The 19490-nt window shown below is 37.8% G+C and overlaps 1 protein-coding gene across 6 annotated transcripts in view; it reads right to left on the bottom strand.

The window, feature by feature from the left end:
- Positions 1-19490, bottom strand: part of gli3.S (GLI family zinc finger 3 S homeolog) — a 165332-nt gene that overhangs the window by 43230 nt on the left and 102612 nt on the right. For 5 of the 6 annotated variants that reach the window (XM_018269358.2, XM_018269355.2, XM_018269356.2 and 2 more), the window contains 2 exons: positions 17686-17891; positions 16277-16429 (listed from right to left, as the gene is read on the bottom strand). In XM_018269358.2, coding sequence (XP_018124847.1) covers positions 16277-16429; positions 17686-17891 — 359 coding nt within the window. Of the gene's footprint in view, positions 1-16276; positions 16430-17685; positions 17892-19136; positions 19303-19490 lie in introns of all 6 variants that reach the window. The other variant, XM_018269360.2, reaches the window with a different exon arrangement.

Genomic DNA, 19490 nt, shown 5'->3' with positions numbered 1-19490 from the left:
CACATTTTCTATTACTTGAATGGTAATGGCATAATATTATAGGACTTCATCCAAACACCCCTGTTATAGAGACCTATACAGGTATGGGACCTGCTATTCAGAATGGTCGGGACCTGGGGTTTTCCGATTAACAGATCTTTCCGTAATTTGGGTCTTCATACCTTAAGTCTACTAGAAAATCGTGTAAACATTAAATAAACCAAATAGGCTGGTTTTGTTTCCAATAAGGATTAATCATATCTTAGTTTGGATCAAGTACATGGTATTGTTTTATTAGTACACAGAAAAAGGAAATCATTTTTAAAAATGTGGATTATTTGATTATAATGGAGTCTATGAGAGATGGCCTTTCACATACCTGTACCAACCTCAGTTTCTTGAGCAGGTTAACAAACTAGCTACATATTCTTGTTGCTGACTGGATGAATTATTTAAGCCATCTTAACCAATGAAAAGAACTGAAGAATAAATCAAATAGCTCACTTCTATTTACACATACAGTAGAACCGCAATTTTACATTTCCCAAGGTGTGGTATAAAAACAGCATCAATTCCAGGAAAAGGTAAAATCCAGAGAATAAATAAGATGCCACTTACCTGTATGGGACTGCAAGTAAAGATGTTAATTCTGGGAAATCATAAAATCTGGGTTCATAAAATCTGGGTTCTACTGTAAACAGAAGTCAGGTTTCCTGATACTGAAATTTCAAAATGTACCAGGGCAGCCTTACAGCTCTTGCACATATATCCCAAATCCTCCCACTCTTTTAAAAACTGCTTCTCCCATATACATACACCCTAAATTGTTATTAACATATTAGGAGAGCGGTATCTTTACATAGTCTTAGAAATTTCAAGTTACTTCTAAACTTAAACATGTCATGCATTATACATACATATTTAGAAAATGCAGTTTTTAGTTATAATAAATGTGGGCCCTTTTTCTTGCATAAATCCTTAAGCCCAAAAAGGGACTACATGGATTCTGCCACAAGAGTTTTCTAAATGTACAGATGTAAAAAAAAAGTGCTTTATAGATAAAATATGTTATTACAGAGGAGCTCCAGATTTCTACAGATAGGACTCAAAACAGTTATTGGTTATGACAATAGCCTTCAGTTTCCACCTGTGATCTACTGGATACAATTGAGGAAAACTAGGAAGAAAAATGTATCATCCTGTAGTTTTCCTCAGGGGAACTCTGTTTATTAATGTGCAAGCAACATGATAAATAGCTAAACAAAAGGATAAGACTTCTATGTATTAGCCCTCTCATTTCTGGTGATTTATGAATCTGACGGCTTTGAAGACATTCTCATCATTAATTCAGAACAAGCCATGAGACAGTGCTCAAACCTAAATACCAACAAACCCTTCCTTTTCTGGGTAAATGAATGGGTTGAAAAAAAAACTCACTTCATTATTGAGTTACACGCTGCCTTATATTAATCACAGCCACATTGTATTTTTAGTGTCAGAATTTTAAGACAATTAACTCTCTGGAAGTCTGATGTACTATTATTTGTGTGTTTGGAATAACTTAGCAATAACATTTATGTGCTGAAATATAACATTTAAATATACAAAATATAATATGGTGCTATTAACACTTAGGGGGTTATCGAAATCTGAAAACATCTAATTTATTTCTGAAATATACTCTGACCAAATCCACACAGGTTATTTCCCCTTATTTATCAATACAATTTTCCGGACAATTTCCTGTACGGGGAAAACCAAAAAATGTGTGAAATTATTCGGATTGTTGATATTCTGCCCGTAAACTCAATTTTTTTGGATTTTTGCCGGAAAACCACAATGACTTCAGATTATTGCACAAAACCCAGTACAGATTAGGATATTTTTGGGACGTCTCCCATTAATTTATATACAACTTCGGCAGGTCTGAGATGCCGGATTTTCAGATTCTGACTTTTTCCATCCTCGGGATATAATAATTCACGAAAAAATTCAGTTTTTTTTTAACTAAAAATTAACATTTTATAGTTTTTGGCATTCAGACTTTAATAAATTACCCCCTTATAGATAAGGATTTGATAAAAAAAAAAAAAGTAAGAATTACAAGAAAGGCCCACCAAAGAGCTGGTTGGATACTTTATTTGATCTATTATTTGATATATAAACTATTTACAGTATGCAGAGAAGTCCTGCGGAGCTCCCTGTCACCACTTGGGTTAAAATCAGATCCATGAAGTGGCGGCCTTTACAGAACACATTAACTCAGTGGACAGTAACTTGGAAGATGTCCATGGGAACAAACTTGCCTTTTTGGACTGTTTGATATGCATCCAAAAGGGGGGGGGGTAACTTGAAAATGGAAGTATACAGGAAGCCCACTCGTACGGATCAATATCCGTTGTTCAGTTCCCACCACCCACTGGAACACAAACTGGGTGTCATTAGAATCCACAGGCTGAAATGTGTAGCAACTGATACAGAGTCCAAGGACAAAGAGCATAAACATCTCAGAGGAGCTTTGAAAGCATGTGGCTACCCAGACTGCCTGGGTCTTTGTCAAAACAGCAGCAACCAAGCCCAACAGGAACACCAAAAGAAATAACGCCAGGAGACACATAGTAGGCAAAACATAGTAATCCCATATGTAGCTGGAGTGTCAGAGAAACTCAGGAGGATTTTCAACAAACACCACATCCCTGTGTTTTTCAAACCTAGCAACACACAGACAAAAACTGGTACACCCAAAGGATCCAACACCTAAAAAAAAAACAAAGCAATGTGGTATGCGCAGTCCAGTGTAGCGAGGAGTGCACTGATCTATACATTGGGGAGACAAAACAACTGCTCACCAACGAATGGCTCAGCATAGGAGGGCGAAATCTACAGGGCAAGACTTGCCTATCTTTCTACACCTAAAAGACATGGGGCAACTGGACTTGCTGAGTAATCATTGAAGACGTTTCACTACTCATCCGAGCAGCTTCTTCAGTTCAACTGACTGGTGTGGGAAGTTCTCGGCGTATAAACTCTTCCACTAATCCAATCACAATAGCATATTGTTACTCTTCAAAGAGGTGACATATGAAATGTACAGAGGTGTTGATTCTGTGTAGTTACTGTGATAGGATTACCAATGTATTGAAAGGAAAGAACTCTTCAATCACAATAAGTAACAAATTCTCAAAGTCAGGGGCTGACAACCGTCAGAAAATCAGTGAACAAAAAATTAAGATAATAGAAAGAAATCCCGTCAATTATAATTAATTAGTGTCTAGTGATAGATTCAACCCCTACCAATAAAATAGGTGATTGACTTAAATTAAAGTGCAATGCGTGCCTGTTCTTTCAATTCATCAACGATAATATATGAAAACCAATCACTTCCTGAATCAATTAATTCCAAGCCAATTCATAAATAAATAAATATAAAGTGCAAATTAGTGCATATACCCAATGACTGCTGCCCAATTAATGGTAACAACCAGTTCATTGACAATTCATGATTGGACTCTTAAATGAGTGCTTAAATAAAAATTGATGTTTTAAAATAAAGTGGCAAGCATACAATTATCTATGACTAGAAGATAAGTTAATGAGAAAGTTTAAATCTAATTAATTATGACCAAGGACTGGGTAAAGGTCAATCAGAGAGCTACAGTCTTGAGAAAAGATAGAAGGATATAATGAAAAAATAGAGGGTGGAGCTGTCCCAAAAATTAACTGCCTATTAATTTCTAAGACTGGGACACCACAAAGAGGAGGCAGGACAGGGTAACCAGGACTGTGGCCTTGTATATCAGCTTTCCCTGATCTTATTGGAGACTAAGATAACCTAAAAAGCCACAAATCACTGGCCCCTTAGAATGGAAAGAAGATTGCGTAGATAAAAAGACGACCGTAGCACCGGTAGATGAACCAGGCCCAATTAAATAACCCAAAGATAATAAGTTGTTAAAAGTTTGTTTAAAAACCAGAGAATTTAAGAAGCTCGCCAACACGCGTTTCGCTTAACAGCTTTATCAAGGCGTAATGGACGGTCTCTGTGGATGCGCGCCTAAAATAAGTTCCGTTTTTGGCGTCATATTGCGTCAATCAGGCGCTCTCGCGAGATTACCGTCCATTACGCCTTGATAAAGCTGTATTTCCATTCTAAGGGGCCAGTGATTTGTGGCTCTTTAGGTTATCTTAGTCTCCAATAAGATCAGGGCAAGCTAATATACAAGGCCACAGTCCTGGTTATCCTGTCCTGCCTCCTCTTTGTGGTGTCCCAGTCTTAGAGATTAATAGGCAGTTAATTTTGGGACAGCTCCACTCTCTATTTTTTCATTATATCCTTCTATCTTTTCTCAAGACCGTAGCTCTCTGATTGACTTTTACCCAATCCTTGGTCATAATTAATTAGATTTTAACTTTCTCATGAACTTATCTTCTAGTCATAGATAATTGTATGCTTGGCACTTTATTTTAAAACATCAATTTTTATATAAGCACTTGGGTACAAACTTTGGGCACTTCCTAATGAATTTTGGTATTTTTTAACTTAATTTATTGGAGTCCAATCATGAATTGTCAATAAACTGGTTGTTACCATTAATTGGGCAGCAGTCATTGGGTATATGCACTAATTTGCACTTTATATTTATTTATTTATGAATTGGCTTGGAATTAATTGATTCAGGAAGTGATTGGTTTTCATATATTATCGTTGATGAATTAAAAGAACAGGCACGCATTGCACTTTAATTTAAGTCAATCATCTACAGTATCTTATTGGTAGGGGTTGAATCTATCACTAGACACTAATTAAGGATTACCAATGTGTCATGCAACTCCTAGAAACAAGTGCTACTTATGAGAGTTGCATGAATGGATGTGTGAAGTGTTGGATGAATGGATGTGTGAGTAGTGAAAAGTCTTCAATGATTACTCAGCAAGTCCAGTTTATTTTTTAGAATTTCTTATATTAGATATACCTGTAATTCTTATTTAAAACAATAGACAATAAGTATGTTTAGCAAAAGCCCTATTACATGAACTACTATTGTAAAAGGAGGGGGGTATACTTAATCAGATGGTAAGATTCTTAGTGCCTTTACCTCACTCTACTGACATCACAAGTGTGCTCAGAGCAGACTTTTCACATTTTGGGCATATATCACACTATATGATTATGCTCACTCCAAGGATTTTTGTCAATACAACAATGCAACTCTCTAAATCATCCAAAAGATGATTAATGGTGTTGTACGGCATAATTGCTGAGGCAAGAGTGTTCATGAAATTGATACATGTGTTATTTCAAAATAGAAACTATGAGAATCAGTTTTTTGTTAATTCATTATAAAACAATGTAGCTTTCAAACAGACATAGCTGCAACAAAGTAATTTCTCAAATTGAATGATTGTAAAAAATATACAGTACTGCATATACCGGGAGTGCTACGTAAATAAAAGATATATACACATGCTTGATAATGTTGCCTTTCTCCAAACATCTCTGTTTTTCATATGACTACATTTATTTCTAAAGGGGAAATTCTATTTTTAAATCCTTTGCAAGTTGTGAAAGGGGGAGGGGGGATTTGGGGCAATGATATCTGTGTGGGATGCTTCATATCTAAAGATTGCAATCTCTAAAGGTCAGTGCCCTTCTCCCACTTGTCTCTTAACATTTAGCACCTAATTCTAAATGTAACTGTATTTTGTATTTATTATTTACTTGCCCCATTTGATCTATCAATTTATTGTTCTTCTGTATAGTTATGTACATAAGTAGAAATACAAATATACATACATTGTGTTCTACATACAGTACTGTACAAATCTCACCTTGTGGCACTGTTGTGAGGGTATGAAAATGGCACTGATAAGATCATCATTTATTATTAGTCCTTGAATCATGATTATTCTAATATATTACATACCCATTACTTTTAAATATAAGGTTATTACAAATCATTCTAGTTATCAATAATGTGCAAAAAGGAAGGATGCCCACAACCTTGTTCCTTTATATGGTCATGAAACTCAAAAACTAGTTATTTACCTGCAGATGGCTCAAACTTTAGCTGCATATTTAGCTCAACATGTCCTTGTTGATTTTGACTTTATTTTTTAAAGGAGAACTATTGAATTAAATGAAAATTTAATATAGGCTTCATCATACTAAAATAAGAAGCTTTCTAAATACAATCAATTATTAATAATCAAGTTTATCGTCACTATTCCTCTCTCAGCATCTGTTTCTGTATTCTGTCTTCTTGCAGCAGTTGGGTGTCAGATATTCATTGACAGTTAGAACCAATACATCTTATGGGGGGCTTCCTTTCTAGCTGATAAATTAGAGCTCACTAACTGATTCCAGTACAAACAAAATCTAACAAAATAACTGATTTTTGCACAAATCCTGCATGTAGAGAGACATGGTGGGACATGCACTAAGATTCGTTATTGCGCCAGCGTCCGATTCCCCGCACTTCGCCAGGCGTATTTTCGCCAGCGCTATGCAAATCCACTAAAATCCGAAGTTGCGCTCAGGGGAAGCGTAAGGTTGCGCTAGCGTTAATTCGCCAAGCAAAGCAAAGTTACGCTAGCGATGCTTAATTTGCATACGGCGCCAAATATAAGTTATAATGGAGGTATATGTATCAGCACTACACAAGCCTGGGAAACCTTCAAAACAGCAAATAAAATTTTTATTTTGCCCTACATATGTGCCCACTGTGTAGTTAAGTTGCCATGAGTTAGGAAATGTAGGGGGGAAGGAGGGTAGCCCCAAAACATTTTTCAATCTTTTTCAGCCTATCACCCATAAAAAATGATTTTTTGGGACTTAGAAAATTTTTTAACTTTTTTTGAAGCAATCCCTAGCTACTCTATTGCACTTCGCCTGGTCTGAGGTGGCGAAGGAAGTCTGGCGTAAAAGGTAGCGTTCAGAATAATTTGCGTGTTAGTGAATTTGCGTAGTTACGTCTGTTGCGCAAATTCGCCAGGCGTAAGGGTGCGAAGTAACACTAGCGAATTTACGCCAGCGTCCGTTAGTGAATCGGCGAATTAACGAAAATGCGCTACGCTGACATATTCACGCTAGCATTAGGCGCTTCGTCGTTTAGTGAATTTGCCCCATGATGTCTGGTGATTTTAATAGAGTAAACTCTAATACATCTTATAGGTAAAAGGAACCCCCTATAAGATATACTATAAGATATATTGTATCTAACTGTCAATGAAAATTTGACACCCAACTCCTGGATTAAGAGGGAATGAAGAGAAACAGATGCTGAGAGAGGTATCATGAAAATGAACATTATTATTTTAGAAACAGTACAGAATTTTTAATTGATTGTATTTAGAAAGTGTCTTTTTCAGTATGCTGAAGCTTATATATAATTTTTTTCCGCGATAGTTTCCCTTTAAGATTATGTTTAAGGATGTCCCTATAATATAAAACCTCTTTGTAAAATATTGAAACTGAGTGTATATTTATTTGTGTTTGAATTAGTATTTTAAGCATAACATGTGTGATGTCCGTTTGCTACAGACATTGCAATGATATTCTTTGTAAATGCTGGAGGTGCCTAGTAATCTCTTTATAACAATCCATGATCATAATAAACCGTGGTGCAACAAGAAAAAGAGAAACCCCTTTATTTGGAAAAGTGTTTGGCCAGGGCCGGAACTAGGGGTAGGCAGAATAGGAACATGCCTAGGGTGCAAACCTTCCCTGATGCCTCCCCCCCCCACAGTGGTGAGTGCCTGTTCAAGCACGCATGTGCACGTCTGTGTGCCAGTTCGCAGACGTGCTCATGCTCGTTCACACGCATGCTCACACTCGTTGAACACAATTCCTTTAAACAATTTGGACTTTTAGAGATTTTCAAATTTTTACGTGAAAAACTTGATTTTTCCAGTTTTTTGAAATTTTAAGTGCATCACTCAGCACTTTTTTTAATCAGAACTTTTCAACAAATTCAAAAACCTCTAAAACCACTAAAATCCAAACTTTAATATATATATATATAGTGAAAAAGGATTGCGGCACTCACAGGGTTTTAGTGAAAAAACAAAAAATGTTTTATTATTAAGCCTCAACGTTTCGATCCCCCACAGGGATCTTCGTCAGGAGCAAAAACAAACAAACATCCAGCACCCACAACCCCCCAGAGGTAATAAAGCCTTGAAATGGCGCCAAAATCTGTTGCTAGGCAACCATACAGGTGTCAGTGAAAGTGCTCAAATCTATTGGCCAGTGATATAATCTAAAAGGCATATGGGGAAAGATGTAACAGCAGGGTGAAACGCACAAAAAAGATTAAGAGAAAAAGAAAACAAAAAGAAAACAAGAGCGCAGTACTGTGAGTGCACAGTGTCAGTATGTAGGCCACTCCCCCAACTCCTATTCTAACTGTCAGTGCGTGTCAAAGGCGGGCCTGGCGACCTATCACTGAGCAGCGGTGGGTGTATACTATGCTTCTACCGGGTCTCTGTACTTCTGCATTATCAGTGAGCATACAGTAATTAAGACACGACCGCTGTCCAAGCAGTTCTGCGTGTCACTTATCCAGCCCAGCCATGGAGTGTGTGGTATTCAGGACACGATCGCTGTCAAAGCGGTTCTCAGTGTCGCTGCACAAAAGTTTAAGGAACTAGAGGGTAAATGCCTGTCATCGGGGTAAAGGATTACTGTTGGTACACATCAGTACTCCCACTTGCGGTGGGGGATGGTATGCCCGGCGCTGCACCACTCCGGCAAAGAGTGGGCGGCTATCAGATACACAGAGTACTTTGACCACAACCCACATGCTACTGTGTTGCTAGGACCCGTCACGTATGGAAACACATAGGAGCTACTGTGTCTAGGCGATATATCCATCTCGACTCCCGTCTAAGGAGGGCCAAATCTCTGTTGCCCCCTCTCGCCAGAGGGGGTTGGTGATCGATCGCCATACAACGGAAAGTGGGTAGGGTGTGGCCCATTTGTAGAAAATGTCTTGCCACAGGTTGTTTAGCGGTTTTTTCTTTTAGGGCTTTACTTATAGCTGACCTGTGGTTTGCGATCCTATCCTTCAGTGGTGTAGTGGCTTTGCCTACATAATAGAGGCCACACGGGCAAGTTACAATGTAAACCACAAACGATGTGGTGCAAGTCAAGCGATACTGTATTTTTATGCGTTTTCCAGTATGTGGGTGGGGGAAGTCTTTGCCAGTAAGCATAGATCTACACGTCGTGCAGTCAGGGCACCGGTAGCACCCCAATTTCTGTTGACCCGAGAGCCAATTCGGGGCTTCCTTAGTTCTGTTCACGAAGTCAGTTTTCACCAGAATATCTTTCAGGCTACGATTCCTGCTGTGGCCAAACATAGGTGCTGGGGCATGGTGTAGGGAAAGTGTTTCGTCCATGGCGATAATTGGCCAATTTATTTGCACACACTTCTTTAGGTCCTTGGACAGATGTGAGTATGTGGTGGTGAAAATTAACTGTGTATTCTCTGATTTAGTAACATGCGGTTTTTCACTTATCAAGTCCTCCTGAGTATGTGTTAGGGCCCTCTGCAGTTGCTGGTGTAAGAGATCCTCATTATAGCCCCTGTCTAGAAAACGTGTGAATGTCTCTCGAAGTTGTAACAGTGTCTTTTGAGGATTACTGTTGTTGCGTATAGTCCGTAAGAATTGTGAGTATGGGATGGCTCTGGAGGTGGCTGGTGGGTGGTCGCTGCTAGGAACAGAATTCCTATTACAGTTGTTAGAATTAACACTAACTAGGAACTACTTTAGATTCGAAAATACCTTTTATTTACAGGTATCTGGGACAGCAATGGGAAGTGCCCTAGCTCCTTCCTATGCTAATTTATTTATGTTACAATATGAACAAGAAAACATTGCCACTTGGACTGGGGACAATATCATTTTATACTTACGCTACATTGACGATTTGCTGTTTATTTGGAAGGGCGACTCTGTGTCCTTGCTAAACTTTGTGGAAAAACTCAATACACTTGACACCCCTATCAGACTGACACTGAATTTTGATAACCATAGCATTGAGTTCCTGGACCTATTGATATTTAAGACAGAACAGGGCTTAGGTACCAGTCTGTATAGGAAACCAACGGATCGTAATACGATCTTGCATGGTAGCAGAGACCACCCACCAGCCACCTCCAGAGCCATCCCATACTCACAATTCTTACGGACTATACGCAACAACAGTAATCCTCAAAAGACACTGTTACAACTTCGAGAGACATTCACACGTTTTCTAGACAGGGGCTATAATGAGGATCTCTTACACCAGCAACCCTAACACATACTCAGGAGGACTTGATAAGTGAAAAACCGCATGTTACTAAATCAGAGAATACACAGTTAATTTTCACCACCACATACTCACATCTGTCCAAGGACCTAAAGAAGTGTGTGCAAAAAAATTGGCCAATTATCGCCATGGACGAAACACTTTCCCTACACCATGCCCCAGCACCTATGTTTGGCCACAGCAGGAATCGTAGCCTGAAAGATATTCTGGTGAAAACTGACTTAATGAACAGAACTAAGGAAGCCCCGAATTAACTCTCGGGTCAACAGAAATTGGGGTGCTACCGGTGCCCTGACTGCACGACGTGTAGATCTATGCTTACTGGCAAAGACTTCCCCCACCCACATACTGGAAAACGCATAAAAATACAGTATCGCTTGACTTGCACCACATCGTTTGTGGTTTACATTGTAACTTGCCCGTGTGGCCTCTATTATGTAGGCAAAGCCACTACACCACTGAAGGATAGGATCGCAAACCACAGGTCAGCTATAAGTAAAGCCCTAAAAGAAAAAACCGCTAAACAACCTGTGGCAAGACATTTTCTACAAATGGGCCACACCCTACCCACTTTCCGTTGTATGGCGATCGATCACCAACCCCCTCTGGCGAGAGGGGGCAACAGAGATTTGGCCCTCCTTAGACGGGAGTCGAGATGGATATATCGCCTAGACACAGTAGCTCCCCGTGGATTGAACGAAACTCTCCCTCTTGGCTGCCTTATATGAATCCTTGGATTGAACTTCTATATGGGGATAGCTTATATCATTAAGTACATAACTCTGGACAATGGCGATATGGATATATTAATAAGACTTTCTCTGACAAGCTTACTAGCTACATTTGTAGCTATCTTTATCTGCTTCAGCTTTATGATTTCTATCGAAACATTTCTTTGTGCTTCCTCCATCCCTTTACCCCCATCTTTCCTATTGTCCATGTGCTGTCCTGTTATCTGTGTTTTTAACCCTACGCAGTACTGGGGCGCCGGACCGACCAGTAGCCACTAGACTCCTATGTGTTTCCATACGTGACGGGTCCTAGCAACACAGTAGCATGTGGGTTGTGGTCAAAGTACTCTGTGTATCTGATAGCCGCCCACTCCTTGCCGGAGTGGTGCAGCGCCGGGCATACCATCCCCCACCGCAAGTGGGAGTACTGATGTGTACCAACAGTAATCCTTTACCCCGATGACGGGCCTGGAGTCTATTTACCCTCTAATTCCTTAAACTTTTGTGCAGCGACACTGAGAACCGCTTTGACAGCGATCGTGTCCTGAATACCACACACTCCATGGCTGGGCTGGATAAGTGACACTCAGAACCGCTTGGACAGCGGTCGTGTCTTAATTACTGTATGCTCACTGATAATGCAGAAGTACAGAGACCCGGTAGAAGCATAGTATACACCCACCGCTGCTCAGTGATAGGTCGCCAGGCCCGCATTTGACACGCACTGACAGTTAGAATAGGAGTTGGGGGAGTGGCCTACATACTGACACTGTGCACTCACAGTACTGCGCTGTTGTTTTCTTTTTGTTTTCTTTTTCTCTTAATCTTTTTTGTGCGTTTCACCCTGCTGTTACATTTTTCCCCATGTGCCTTTTAGATTATATCACTGGCCAATAGATTTGAGCACTTTCACTGACACCTGTATGGTTGCCTAGCAACAGATTTTGGCGCCATTTCAAGGCTTTATTACCTCTGGGGGGTTGTGGGTGCTGGATGTTTGTTTGTTTTTGCTCCTGACGAAGATCCCTGTGGGGGATCGAAACGTTGAGGCTTAATAATAAAACATTTTTTGTTTTTTCACTAAAACCCTGTGAGTGCTGCAATCCTTTTTCACTGCTTATTTCCCATGCTGGCACCCAGTTATTAATTTTGTCTACGGAGTGCACCATTCCTTTGGTTATATATATATATATATATATATATATATATATATATATATATATATATATATATATCTATATATATATATATATATATCTATATATATATATATATCATTGACGATTGTTACATTAAACATGGAAATTACATACAAATACTGTTCTATACAAGAGGAACAGAGGTCCCTGCTAAATAGACAAATATGAAGTGACTGGCAGTAGACAGGGCACTGCAAAATGGAAGTAGGATGGAGCACACAATTCAGCAGCTTTTACTGCAAAAGATTTATTGAGCACAAAGTAGACAGGGCACTCCCTTACTTATTAATAGCACTCTCCAAACGTAAATATATCCCATGGCGCTTTACAAGAAATAAAATTAAATAATAAAATGTAACAATAAGGGGCAAATTCACCAAGGGTCGAATATCGAGGGTTAATTAACCCTCGATATTAGACTGGGAATTAAAATCCTTCGACTTCGAATATCGAAGTTGAAGGATTTTAGCACAAATAGTTCGATCGAACAATCAAAGGAATTATCCTTCGATCGAACAATTAAATCCTTCGAATCGAACGATTAAATCCTTTGAATCTAACGATTCGAAGGATTTTAATCCAATGATCGAAGGATTATCCTTCGACCAAAAAAACTTAGGCAAGCCTATGGGGACCTTCCCCTTAGGCTAACATTGGGTTCGGTAGGTTTTAGATGGCGAACTATGGGGTCAAAGTTTTTTCTTAGAGACAGTACTTCGACTATCGAATGGTTGAATAGTGGAACGATTTTTCGAAGTCGAAGTAGCCCATTCGATGGTAGAAGTAGCCCAAAAAACACTCCGAAATTCAAAGTTTTTTTACTTCGAATCCTTCACTCCTTCACTCGAGCTTGGTGAATTGGCCCCCTAAATGAATGATTCAAAAGGTATACCAAGCAAAAAGACAATACTAAGCTAAAACACACAGATTTTTTTTTATTTCCCTTCATAATGATATAGATCAGTTAAAAAATACAAAATTGCCTAATAATGATGTTTGAATAAAGTTTACTCATTTACTAATTTAACGAACATCAAGTCAACATCGCTTTATAAATAATGTAATTTGGGTTATGGCTCTGTGAAATGAATAAAGCTTTAAGATGAATAACTGTTTTTTTATTCAAGCAACGAAGATTGTGTGATATGAAAAGAACATGCCGTAATTTGATTTCCTTAGTAATATTATCTTCTTTTGTTGATTTAGCATTCTGTCAGTTTAAAATGCTTGTATTTTTTGGGCGATGAATGATAAGGCACTTTATCCCTATTTTACAATAATTAATTTACTGTTTACAAGAGACTAGTTAGGACAATTTTTATTGGGTTTCACACTGAAAGGGTAACATCATTTGCGAGCAGATTTTTAGCTAACGAGTTTTGAAGGGCTGTGTGACCTGTGAGGGCCTTCATTTTGTGAAATCGACCAATTGTTTAAAATTCTTCATTATGGAAACGTCACAGCATAATGGATGCTCGTGGATTTTTGAATGGAAGTTACATTTTACTTTTCTCTGAATTAAAATAAACCTTGGATTTTTCTTGTACTTAAACTTCTATGTCCAATTACTGTTTTAATGGAAAGGTCTTATCAGTTCAGACCAAATTGGCAGTTTCTCCCCAACTGCCTCCTCAATGTATGTCTGGCTTGAGACCTACTTAGTTCTGTTTTTTTTTACATCTGCTCCCAACCCATACCCACTTACCCTAAGCCTGACCCGCACCCACTTAACCACTTTCTTATCCTTATGTAATTCCACCCAACCTGCTCCAGCATGAGCCATCTGCACAGTGGGGACATGAAGGATATTTCAGTCAAATCCCCACTGCTTTGTGGGTATTCTGCGGGTACTTACTGATACCTGACCTGCTGCAAGACTCTATATCTGGCCAAAAATCAGCAGATATTTATCAGCAAACTTGCCAAATGAGCTGATCTTAAGGTTTGTGGAGAGCTATATAGTAGGTATGAGGAGGCAGAGGATCTCCAGATGCTGTTTCCCACTAGAGACATGGCTGATTCAGCAATGTCAACAATTGTTTTTCTCATAAGTGATCCATAATTTAATGGCAATAATCAAATAAACATAATTTTTTTAACTGAAAGTAAAAGTTACATTGAAATACTGATGGTCTCATTTATTATTACTTGAGGATCGAGCATCAGGTGTTTCTTTTCATTGGTCTTTTCTTATCTTAACAGGGTTTAGGTCACAAGCTTTTTATGCAAAAAAAGATGCAATCATGACATGCTTTTTTTTACATCATTATGGCCAGTGATGATGATGATAAAAAATCAGTCTCAATACAATATGAACGTTTATCAACAGATAAAGTAGAAAACAAATGCTACAATGATGAATTCCTGTCTGCTCAGTTCTGGCATTATATACTTGCTTGCTTTGTTAATTTGTTAGAAATATTTCAACATATCTCACAACATTTGAAAAACAGAAAGCAGGACATAAAGTTGTGCCGTGAGTAGCACTGCAATTTCTGGACTACACCCCCTAATCACCATGCCAATTTTACAAATTTGCCAGGTTATGAAAGTTTGAACACATTTCTGTATTGTAGAAGGGAACGTAATTTTTAAATAACAAGCATAGAACTAAAAAACAAAGTATGCAATGGTGCAATTGGTTCTATATGTGGTCTGTGCAATACAAAAAACAGGAAAATAAAGACTGCAAACATTTCGTACTGCTGAACATATCTGAAACCATGCCAAATATGCCAGTGCTCTGGCCAAAAGAACTTATGATTAAACTCACTCTACATTTGCCTTTGCTTTTCCCATTCTAGTCAGGAGCATGATAAATGTCTTAGCTGGAAATGTCTAATAATAATAGGACAATAAAGCATATTTGAACATATCCTCAGTATTGCTTTGAAGCTCCTACAAGGTTTGCTTCTGAAGCTGTTTGACTTTGGAATCTCTCCCAGAAAGTAATCGGGCCAATGGATACCACGGACTTTATATTGAATTTTTTTTCTCTGCTTGTATTTTAAGGAGACAGGTATAAACAAAGATAACTTTTATATGATTAACAAAACCAACTTTATTTGCAATGGTCCAGCTATTTGTTACATAAGCTTTATTTAGGTTTCCTCTGGACCTAGTAATTATTTTCAAATACATAACATCTAAATTTCTTAGGGCTTAAAAATGTGATTTTAAATAAGGTAGAAACCTTATTTTTTATGACAACCTGAATGTAAGTAATAATATACTGACTGAAATCACAGTGGTATCATCACATACAGAGAAAGACTGAAAAACTGATATTAACCACTTATTGAATATTTGACACAAAAATCCTAATGCTGCAGATTTCCCTTGACACAACACTACATTAGGATCTAATGCATAAATAATACATTCTGCAATAAACATTTAGATGAACCATTGCTTAGCTCTTTAATAGAGCGCAAGAACCTGCATTTCCCAATGAACACAGTGCTGCAGGCATTTGACACCTCTGTATTCATGTGGGGTGCATTGAGATAAGTATTCCCATGTCCCCAATCTACACTTCTAGCCATCCCCTTACTTGTTTAATTGCTATTGGCAACTGCACTGCTAAAAACTGGCACTTATCAAATTAGCCACATTACAAAAAAAGGCTGTAATTTCCTTGTACAGGTATGGGATCTGTTATCCGGAAACCCGTTATCCAGAAAACTCAGAAGACCCCATTTTATCCAAATAATCCAAAATTACAGTTTTTTTTCTTTTTTTCTGCAATAATAAACCAGTACATTGTACTTGATCCAAACTAAGTTATAATTAATCCTTATTGGAAGAAAAAACAGCTTATTGGGTTTATTTAATGTTTACTTATTATTCTGGTAGACTTAAGGTATGAAGATCCAAATTATGAAAAGATCACCAGGTCCCGAGCATTCTGGACAACATGTCCCATACTGTACCTGTAATAACCATATAAAGTAAGAGTAATAACCATATCAAGTAAGAGTTTGAGAGCAAGGTAACTGAAGTTCTCATTTAAGTCAGCCTGACATGCAATAACTGAAGGATCTTATACTTACTCTCCATGGCATGAAGATATTCCATATGAAGGGCATTAGCTCCGGCACCAGCAGTTGCAGGGGATGGAATAATATCAGCATATGGGCTTCGCTGTCCAGCCAGCAGTGCCATTTGATGGTAATATTCAGCAGCACCAACACCAGCATGTTGCACTGCAGGAGAAAAAGATTTCAGCTTGCAACTGGACAGATTCTTCTCCATCTGTATACAAATGATGCTATAATTGCTACAAATTTATATACTCATATCTGTTATTTCTAAACAAATTGTGCTCAGTTCCAAAAGCAAAGTGTAACCTAAGATACAGTGATGAGCGAATCTGGCCCATTTCGCTTTGCCCAAAAATGAACAAAATGGCGAAAAATTCATGAAATGCATTGAAGTCAATTAGCGTTTTTACGTGCAACATTTCTCATACTCAAAATGCATTAAAGCGAATGGGTGTTTTTTCTTATGGCGACTTTTTTTGTCCTAATGCATTAAAGTCAATGGGCATTTTTTCATATGGCAACTTTGTTTGTCCAAATGCATTAAAGTCAATGGCCGTTTTTTTTTCTTATGGCAACTTTTTTTGTCCTAATGTATTAAAGTCAATGAGCGTTTTTTTCTCAGCAAATTTATCTGCTGCAAATTTTTCCAGCAGTTTTGCGAAAAAAATTTACACATGACGAAATTTGGAATTTCGCTGTGACTCCACGTCTGGCTAATACATTCACAAATCACTACTAAGTTACGCAATGATGCTTGACACCTTAGACAAGTATGGAAAATGAGGACGTAGCCAAACAGTAACCACTCCACCTAAACATTTAAGCTTACCAATCCCCAAGACAAAAAGGGTCACAGTTAAAACCAAGGAGCAAGAATTGCTGCACTAACATTGTCCTCCTGCCTCAGTATTCTTATTATTATAACATAAAAGTCCTTTCTTTGATTCAGAACAACCTTCTGCAGAAAAACAAATCATAATAGATGGGCAAAAAATTGCTGTATTTCCTCAACCAGTTGATGAAACTCAGAACTGGGTTTTCTCTGTTAATTTCAGAGCCCCATGGGAACAAAGAGTGTTTATTAAGGCTGGGAACATGGCTCGGTGCTATGAAACATGAGTAAGCATATAGGAATAGACTGCAATTCCCAGCTGATCTTAATGAAAAACACTTATGCAAGTATTGCTAAACAATCCCCTTAGTGTTGCCACACTACAGATTAGGATGCATGTCCATTGCTCCAATATGATCAGAGTCATTAACAGACATGTATTCACAGAGAACCCATATATGTCAAATACAGAGGTGACCAAGGAACAGTTAACTGAAACTATACAATAAAGTGCAACTGAACAAATCGATTTTCTCTAAAGTGAAGTCAATGAAAAATAGTTAGACAGACACAAGACAAAACTCACCATCGGTTGGGCTAAGTCCACGAGCAGCCGAAATCATAGACAGTGAGGGGCTGCTGTGGAGAGATCTGATGTAGTCCATGTAAGGACTGATGTAAGGATGAGGAGGGCCGAATGGGGAATCAGATGCACTGGCTGGATTTCTGTGTGGAGATATCCGGATGAATGGGAGATCTGGGTATGTTGGGCTGCTTGCTAATGCAGAAGGCCTAAAAGAAAAAGGCAGATTATGACAGATTTGTAAATAATTAATTCATCTACATAATCCATTTTAGTTGTACAAAAGAAATATACAATTGGTTCATAGTATATTTTACATGTATTTATTGGAGCTATGGCTTTATTATCCAGAAAGCTCCAAAATACAGGAAATCCATTTTTCCTATTTAATATTTCAGAGGAAGTATAACAGATTATTCTGAGTTGTAAAATGAATTGTTCTGCAAAATGAAAGTTTATGTTTGGCTCAATCTTACTTTATGTCCTATTAAACCCAGATTAAAAAAAGACTTTAGGTTTGCCACCTATCCAGTATTTTACTTGATAGTAGCCTTACACTACATACTAATGCTGAGAATTGAAATACACACAGTGTGATAGCATATTAAAACAAGAGGGATGGATATAAATAATAGACAAGCAACATTTTTAGTCAAGGACTTTTTAAATGTTTGGTAGTTATGACATTTCTAGTTAATCTTTTATTTACACTTTAATTGTAGTAATATATATTACATTTTCAATATGGTATATTACAGTATAAAAACATGGCCTAAAAAAACTAATCAAGAAACATGTACAAAAGGAACAGAGGGTTTCTCAGTATAGAAAGAAGCTGATTAGATTTGATAATTGTGAGGGTTGCAATTGGCAGATATCACTATAGCAAACTGTAATCTAATGTTAAAGTCAGTTCTACCATGTCTTTCTAGACAAAGAGAGATCTTAATCAAAGATCAAAGCAATTCCCAAGAGAGCTGGCGCTCCTAAGAAACAAAATATGGTGGATGATATATTTGACTTTCTTCTGCCTCAGTCTTCAATTATCTGCTCAATCTGCACCTCATACAAATTCATTTTATCCTCAATGCACAAAATATGCAGACTTTATTACATTTACAGCACCTCTAAGAATGAAGAAATAAAGCAGAGTAACAGATTAAAACATACAACCTTTCAAAGCAGTTTAATACTTTTCTAGGATATCAGGACTTAAAAGGCATTTATTGCAATGCTTAATACATATGACACCAAAGGACTCAACAGTATTTTACTATAACTTTAGTTTTCTCTTACAGTGTACATAAACAACAAAATCTGAGCTTAATGTAAACACAACTTTTTATTGGTTCTTTCATACAGATAAGTGCAAATTACTTACTAAGACTTTAGGACCTATGGCACACAGGGCATTTGCAATTGTAATTAGTTAAACACGTGATTGAGAAACAAACCTCCATTACACCATAACATTTTAGGAAGTAGGGACAGGCAGACATGGTGATGGCTGCTGTTTTCCACCCAAATGCAGCAGTCAAATGCTCTGTATTTCCATACCTCATCCTCATCTACAGGCCAGAAAAGTTAGATTTTAATGTTGCGACAGCCGTGGTGTATTCTCTAAGAAAGAAAAGCAATGTAAGGCAAATTGCAAAGGAGGCAATCAAAAAGTATCTAGAATTGCTCCTTGCCACCACACTGAATTAAAAAAAAAAAAAACCTGTACTGGGACTTTCTTAATGTGCCATTTAGATCAATGGAGGTGTCAGGGAGATTTACACAGGCAAACTACTGTTGCAAAATGAAAT

This window comes from Xenopus laevis, chromosome 6S, assembly GCF_017654675.1.
Source record: "Xenopus laevis strain J_2021 chromosome 6S, Xenopus_laevis_v10.1, whole genome shotgun sequence".
Taxonomy (NCBI): domain Eukaryota; kingdom Metazoa; phylum Chordata; class Amphibia; order Anura; family Pipidae; genus Xenopus; species Xenopus laevis.
Note: the sequence above shows the minus strand (reverse complement) of the source record. Positions and strands in the feature narration are given on the sequence as shown.